Below are 8,064 nucleotides of genomic sequence, written 5' to 3'. Positions count from 1 at the left end.
CAGTTCAACAGATGCCCTGGTGATTCTGGCGTCTTGGGACCTGTTCGTGTCTGAAACGCCTGAATATTGCACGTCTGTTTATTCCGCACATTGTTTTATCCCTCTCCGTTTCCCTTGCAAGTCCGCGCACTTGGATTCGGGCCACGACACCTGAGCACCTGAGTTCTGAATGCTGTCCTGCATTTATTGTGCTGTTTTAGGAGACAGCGCTAGAAACACGCAGGAGCGGATACATTTGAAACTAGTTTCACGTCCGTTTTGTACAATGAGTAATAAAGGTGTACATATTCCTGGTGGTAGACTTATGATTTAATGATTATGATGATTACAACCAAATTAATTTTGTTCGATACAACCTATCATGAATTCACTATCAGCTGTTAATGTGAGGTACCAATTTTAGTTTGGTCTAACCATATGCATTAGCAACAGCTGAGTCCATATCGGTAATGTGCTGCATTCTTCCTTCAGTAGGCTAATGCAGCGTTTCCCAACCCTGCTCCTGAAGGCACACCGTCCTGCATATCTTCTATCTATCCCTGCTCTACCTACCTGACTGAACTCATCAGTGGCACTTTTGATTAGCTGAGCACACCTGATTTAGTCAAGCAGGAAGGATACATAGAAGATATGCAAGACAGTGTGCCTCCAGGAGCAGGGTTGGGAAACACGGGGCTAATGCAACTAAAATGTCATTTTCAGTCTCACACTCACAACCCCTTCGTCACAAATTTTGCATATCATGTACATATTGATATTTCAATGAAGCTCAGGTTATCTTCCGCAAGAGTGCAAGAGCACTGTCCCCCTGGATATCTACACTCAATCTCCTTTGTTCAAAGACCCTGGAATGTAGCTGTTCTATATTGTTTATAACCTTGCTATCACTTGTATATTAAACACAGCAAGGTAAGAATCTCATTTCACAGTATATATAATATGACCCTTGATGAAATGATATTCACGCCACCCGATTACACGCAAATCTTCAGGAAAATGTTTATGTGGATAAACAACGAATGGACAAGTAACCTGTTGGAAGTGACACTGCAGCATTACGTAGACACACCGAGACGTTGAGGCCGCTATGTACCTCTGATTCGAAGACAAATGTGCATTCGATTTTCGTGAACTTTTTCTTAAAATCAAAGTATTGGCCTTGTCCCCGAGGCCCTCACTAGCCAGGAATAAGTTCAATGCCTGAAAGCTCAGCATTTCGCTTAGGTCCACACGAAGCTGTCCCATTCCTGGGATTTTATCTGACATTTTTCTGTAGGCTGTCAGTAACTTGCCGTGCGTGAGATTTTTTGCGAGATTCAGAGATCCATAAAAAGTATGTCTGCACATAAACTCAGATTTATTAAGACTGTTGTACAACGACCATAATATCGATTTATTTAAAGGACGAACTGTTACAAGTACTGTGGTGGTAATAAGGTGGGCAGGGTCTCGACCGCGCTGCCAAGTCATTCTGGGGAAAGCTGCAGCTCTCTTTACTACCTGCTAATTATGAGAAAATGAAAAATTAAAAATAACTGTGCATGAAATAAATATGAAGAGACCAGATTGTACGTGGGCCAGCATCGATTTAAGGCATTCATTTGTTAATTAGTAGAGGATTAAATCGCTCAAAACAGCACGCGCTCGGTGTGCAGACAGTCCGTGCGCTTAATTGCGTCGGCCACGCGCTTTTCAGAGCCGTAAATCACGTCAAGAGCCCTTTATTCCTCTCATAACTTTAAACTTAAAACCGTGTCTCTAGTAGGCAACCTCTTTCAGCAATATATGTCAAAGATTGATTTTATTATCTTATTAGCTTTCTTAAGGTTTTTACCTTCAGACTGGTGGGACAACAAATCACTTGCTCACACGAAAGGTTCTTGGCAGAGTTATTGTCTTTGGCATTAGGTTTTTAAAGTTCTTACCTTATTGAAGTTTTTTTTTGTTTTGTTATGGAGTTGAAAGCCTGTGTAAAAAGTCCATTGAAAGGCTTCACACTGTTTACCATTGACAGTTAATGGGTTGATTTCAATGGAAGAGACCTTTTCTCTTAAAAAAAAAAAAAAAAAATCTCTCACATTAAAGTACAACATATCATATCCTGGGATGATCTAAGTAGGAAAATACATTTGCAAGTTTAGTAACTGGACAGAGTTACACTTCAGAGTAGTCAGCCCAACAAAGAGGCACGGATACATTAATCCTACAGGGAGTCATTAAAATCCACATTCATAATCCTATCCAATCCAGATGTAAATCACTAATCAGTGAGCCCACATGGCACCAATCAATACTGCCACACTGTGTACTGATCAGGAGCTATGTTCCCGTCTCTGATAGCACTGAGCTCAGCTTAATTCTGATTCCTTTCAGCAAGCTCAAGGTTACAGTTCTGACACTCTCTGCCAAAGACAAGAAATGACAACTGCTCTTTCTAGACAGGTTGGTTTAAATGTACTGGAAAGTGGGGTACTTGGACTGGAAGCTCATCTTCCGGAAGGGTTCCGATATAGCAATGCTCCCTCTGGTGGGAAAGGAGAGAAGTGCAGCACAAGTCAACAGTAACAAAGCAATTCTAGCACCCCAAGAACCAAAGTAAAAGGGAACGGTGACAGAAACCCAATATACTGGTCCTTCCCCTGAGTCTTATTGTCTTCTATGTTTGCTATGCTTTTCACTATATTAGAAGTATTCGTGTGTCATTTTTTCCTGACTGTTGCTGTAGGTGACTGTCTGTATTTCAAGCATGAATGCATCCCACAAAGTACACCCTTTTAATCCCATTAACAATCAGGTATTTCCCTTAGAGAAAAATGAAGGCATAATACCTTAACCTCTGTTTGTATTTGGGCTATGCTGGCAAAGTCTGACTAACATTTTTGGAAACCCAGTACTATGCAGTGCCTGAGACAGCAACACTCCCCCATCTGCAAGAGAACTGCAGTATCCAGTACACCTACAGGTGAACTGCGCATGGACATTTTGGGTTAAACAAGGTGAGTTTACACAAAGTTAATTTCCCCTGGCATTGGGGGAAAAAAAAATAAAACAGACGAGTAAAATTATTCCCAGAAATTCATTCAATGAAAATCAGAATGACTCAATGCCAATTGTAACAGGATGGGCAAAAATAACACCATCAAGTATGTAGCTCTGTACTGCACATTACCAGTGAAGCAGTTTGCTCAGCTAAAAGAAGAATGCATCTCTTTTGCTGCTGACCACCCCAGACCTCACACCTGACACCTGTTCAGATTGCAGGTTTCATACTCTAGGGATGGCTTTTGACAAGATCAGGACATTCAGTGAGGAGGATGAGCTGGGGAGAATGCAAGTAGGCCTGAACATCCCTCAGATCAAGCAACACCATCAGTTCAGTTCTGACTACTGTGAGTGCACCGTTTGTGTGCAGAACCGAACACAAACAGTACACTCACAGTAAGTCTGTATGACTGTAGGTGAATCTTTTCAACCTTAAAACTCAACCGGCTGATCTGATATGCATTCCTATGAATGAATGACTAATCGGTTCTGCATTACAAAGATGTTTAAATTTACCGAGGATGTTCTAGTACCAAATTCGTTTCTGAATTCATACTTACCCACACTCTGCCTTTATGACATCTGCACTGCCCCTCAACCAATCAGGAACCTACCTCAAAACTATGAGGCACACATATGAAACATCTACACTCAGGGTATCAAGGTTTGGGAAAGGCTATCTACCTACCAGGCAGTGGCAGAGGAAACTGAACACTTAATTAAGCTGAATTAAGCGTGTGATATTGAACTGATGATACCCCTACCTCTTAAACACACCCACAGCCAGCCCCCTCAAATCAGACTCCACACTGCATTCAGGAGAGCCTTTCTACTTTATTACAAAGAGAAGAAGCTTGAACGTGGTCAGAAAATACAAGATTGATCTGTTGAATTTTTTTTTTTATTGGGTTTTTCTTTTCCTATGAAATGCTGCCGTTTAAAACAGCCAGACTGAAATGCCTCAAGTCCTCTTCCTCAAATCCCAACTCGTTCAACTTGGGTATGGATGTCCTTGGTTCGCTGAAAATCTGGCCCTTTTATTTTTTTTTGTCGTTTGTCATCATTCAAATCAAAAGTGCACAGGGCGACAACCGTGGTCCCCTGCCCAGCAGCTCCAGAAATGTCCTGTTTTAATCCACATATTGCATCCGTGCTCACCTCCTAAAAACGAGGTACAGCAGGGCAACGTTTTTTTTTCTTTTTTTTTCTCCAAAATAGATGTCATATATATAATATATACACATTCGTACATACATATCTTTATTCATGTGATGTCCAAAAATTAAAAAAATGTACACGTTTATTACAAAATCGTAACAAAGACTGGACAGTGTTTCGCTCATTCTGGAACGATGAAGCTCAGTAATCTCACAGCCCGGGAGGAGATCGTCCACGGGACTGTGGCAATAACGTTCACTAAAACAGTCTCGGATTTGTTTTTATTGAAGCTGGGCAGAAAACGCCCATTGAGAAAAGGTGTGTGTGTGTATGTGTGTGTGTGTGTGTGATGGGGGGTGGGGCAGGAGGGTGGTGGGTGTGGTATATGTAAATGAGAAGGGAGGAGGGTTAAAGGTTAAAGAAAAACAGGCTGCTTATCTTTCCAAACCAAATACGAGAAAGTGACTTCACATAAAGAATGCACAAACAATTTTTGTGTTATTTTATAACCAAATAGTGCTACAGCGGATGGCATTTCTCCTGTCTTTTATCGGTTTGATTTTTAAGCTGTTATTGTATTTGTTGGTACTTCCCCCCGCGCTTCTCAGGTTTTGCCACTCTGGAAAATTAAGTATGAACCTTGTTCTGTTACTGTGAGTGTTTGAACGTCAGCTATCCTGCCTTTGAAAAGATGGGCAGCTGAAAACGAGCCGTAAACGGAAATTCAGACCCTGCTCAAATGAAAAGAATGAAGGAAAAGAAAACGATGAGGAATTAAAAAAAAAAAAAAAAAAAAGGAACAAGGTTGGTGTTTGGGCAGCACGAAAATTCGTAAGGCAGGACCCCAAAAACGGTGACCCCCCTCCGCCTAAGTCAATTTGCCAGATCTTCAAGGAATAAAAACCAGGATGCCTGAGTCACGTCAGTGCCTGCTGTTTCAGTAAGCGACGTGCTGAGACAGCCATACCCCATGAACAGGGAAGTCTTTCAGAAGGCTTGCTGAGCTGGGTTGTAGTTGAAGGTCGATGGCACGTGAGGCCTTTCTTCTAGCTTGTCGTATTCCAGGTGAAACTCCTGAAACACCAGAACACATTGGCGGAGTTAGTGTTACTTCTGCACAGCAGGCATGAAAGACATGAGTGGAGCTGGGGGGAGTTTCTGTTGAAAAGACAGTAAGGACACTCTTAGCATTGACAGCATTCTTGTCAGCCTTCAATTCAGGAAAATAAATATTTCACGAAGGAATGGATCTGACTGCCCCAATGGCACTACACTGCATCAAGCCGTCACCTCATAAGGACATTCAAACCCACATGCAGACATCTGTGGAACATTTAGAAAGTGATACATCCTTAAAAACGGGAGTTGTAGGTTAACGAACTGGCCTTTCTTACACATACTGATATACACTTCTCTGACTGCCACTGCTTGCATCAATTTGAATGTGATTAATGCAAACAGTGATGCAGCCACTGATCAACAATTTTTCAGATCCTCCTTGACCCCCCCTGGGTGACTGCCCCAGACTCTGCTGTCTGATGTCAGAGTTTGCCTCCGCAGTGATCGCGGTGTAATTGAGTGACAGCTCAGTCTAGCACTGTTCTGTATCAAAGACTGTACAGCTGTCAGGCAAATCGATGCTGTCACAACCAGCAGCACACCCAACAGCTCAGTAGAGTGTCTGCTTTTGTGGAAAGGGGGTTAGGTGCAGGGCTCAGACATGGTGCTCCACTCCGAACTGTAATGAGCTGCTGATGGAGAGAGGGGTTAATGCTTGGATTTCTACAGGGTCTGCTGTGATTGGCCCTTGCTGCAAGTGCTGTGCAGCAATGGGGGTGTGAATGTGCGTTTCCCATTTCTGTGCTTCCTGTCTGTATGGTTCGTGGTATGTTTGAGCAGTGTGGGTGGAACGTGCAATGATAGTCTCTGCTGGCAGCCAAACAAACAAACCAGGAGAAAGGGCCAGGGAAGAGGCTAAAGGACAGAATGATAAGGCATACAAACAGAAATATAATTTCTGAAGAGGAACAAACAATTCAAATTCAAGGGTCCACATTCAAGGATCAGTTCTAGAGGCTTATGTAAATGTTTGTGATCCACACAAATGCTGCTTTTTGTGGTGCAACCAAAACATGAGGAGGACCACAGCTATGACCCAATCGCCCTTGATACACCCTTTTCTATCTTGCATTCAAGTCCCTGCTGGGGCACTGCTGCTGTACCCTTGGGCAAGGTACTTAACCCGGAATTACCTCAGTAAATATCCAGCTGTATAAATCGGTAACATGAAAAAAAAACTGTAACCTATGTAAGTCACTCTGGATAAGAGCGTCTGCTAAATGCCAATAATGTAATGCAATAATGCATTTACAGTAGGAAAACATGACTGAGTACACCATGTATGAGATGGCAAATACTCAATATCTCAAACACACAACTGCAGCACAGTTCCCCCCAAAGCAATAGAAATGTCCAGCACAGTTCAAGACAACCTGCCATGTTCTCCGACCAGAGACAGAGACTGATGTAGATTAAAGGTAGTGGATACTCAAGCCAATACCTTTACCTTAGCTACCTTCCTCCAGTTAAGACAATCAAAGAAGTAGTACGTTCCCCTCTCGTAGGTGTTGGTCTTTAATGTGGGCTCCATGCCCGGCGCCCGTGTGATCCACACTCGCTCCTCCTTGTGGTACCTCCAGTCACGGTTGAAACTGTAGGAGACGGGGGGGGGGGCAAAATAGTAGGGGGACCAACATTAACACTTTACATGAAGTGGAAATTACAACTGTTATGATCCACTTAAGCAAGCTGTATCCGAGCCCGGGTGCAATATAAATTCATTCTCGCGTTTCATCTCTCCTTTAGTATACCACGTCCCCAGCAGAGAGGCTGCAGGTACCACTTTAAAGTCTTTGGCAGGGTGTGACTCAACTACAAATTAAAACCCATAACCCTCTTGGGGGATAGGGAAGACTCTTAAATCACAAGGATTCTTGAAACAGTAATGAACCATGTACTAAACCTTTTTAAGTCATAAGCTTACAGTCTATTTAGTGTGAATAAATGGTGGAAGGAATCCCAAGGTCCCTCCAAAGATCTCCCTAGCAAATCATGAACAAATTGCTTGTTACCTCTCAAAATATCCACCCTAAACTCCTAAAAAGGTTTTTTTCTTTTTTTTTTTTTTTTTTACATAAACTTGTCATAGGTAAAGTTTTCTAAGCCTTCAAAACCTATGTGTAGTAATAGACTGCTGATTGCTACTTATGTCCTACTGAGGCAGTTAATGTCTAATCCAGCATAGTTACTTTGAAGTGTTACCACAACAGTATTTTCATTTAGGATAAACTTTGCAGTAACTCAACACATTATGTGTTCTTGCAAATGCTCTCTTCCAGAACAGTCTTTCAAATCAGGCAAGTCTTACAAGAGCTCATATTTCTGGCTGTGGAAACTCTTAATTTAATGACGCAATGAGTGGATTCAATCTGGCATATAAGGGCTAAAGTGGAACCATACCCAGATTCCCTCTTGTTCTTGACCTCCACTAAATGAGTGATTTTACTCCTACTGCCCTGAAGAGGGCGCTTGTTTCACACCAGCTGATGCGATACCTCAAAATCTTTGATAAAGACCCTAAAACCAATCCTTTCAGTCATACTTCTCAAATATCTCTAAATGGTACTCAATATTGTTTTTTTCATCTAAATGACTGCATGGATTATTGTTATACTTTATATATAATGCAGAATGCATTGTGCCTTGTTCAATTCTAGAGCACATAACACACTTTGACAGACTGGGCACAGATAAGATTCTGCTCCAAAGGGTCCCTGAATCAATTTTCCTATTTTATGCACAATG

At 42.1% G+C, this 8,064-nt stretch overlaps 1 protein-coding gene across 1 annotated transcript in view; it reads right to left on the bottom strand.

The window, feature by feature from the left end:
• Positions 1-4,977: 4,977 nt before the first annotated feature.
• LOC118770508 (CCR4-NOT transcription complex subunit 2-like) overlaps positions 4,978-8,064 on the bottom strand; it is a 54,904-nt gene continuing 51,817 nt past the window's right edge. Inside the window, exons 14-15 of the mRNA XM_036518229.1 lie at positions 6,767-6,911; positions 4,978-5,274 (exon numbers count right to left, since the gene is read on the bottom strand). Coding sequence (XP_036374122.1) covers positions 5,188-5,274; positions 6,767-6,911 — 232 coding nt within the window. The 3' untranslated portion in view covers positions 4,978-5,187. The remainder of the gene's footprint in view (positions 5,275-6,766; positions 6,912-8,064) is intronic.

Source organism: Megalops cyprinoides, chromosome 23 (genome assembly GCF_013368585.1).
Source record: "Megalops cyprinoides isolate fMegCyp1 chromosome 23, fMegCyp1.pri, whole genome shotgun sequence".
Lineage (NCBI taxonomy): Eukaryota > Metazoa > Chordata > Actinopteri > Elopiformes > Megalopidae > Megalops > Megalops cyprinoides.
This window is presented reverse-complemented; position numbering and strand designations above follow the sequence as displayed.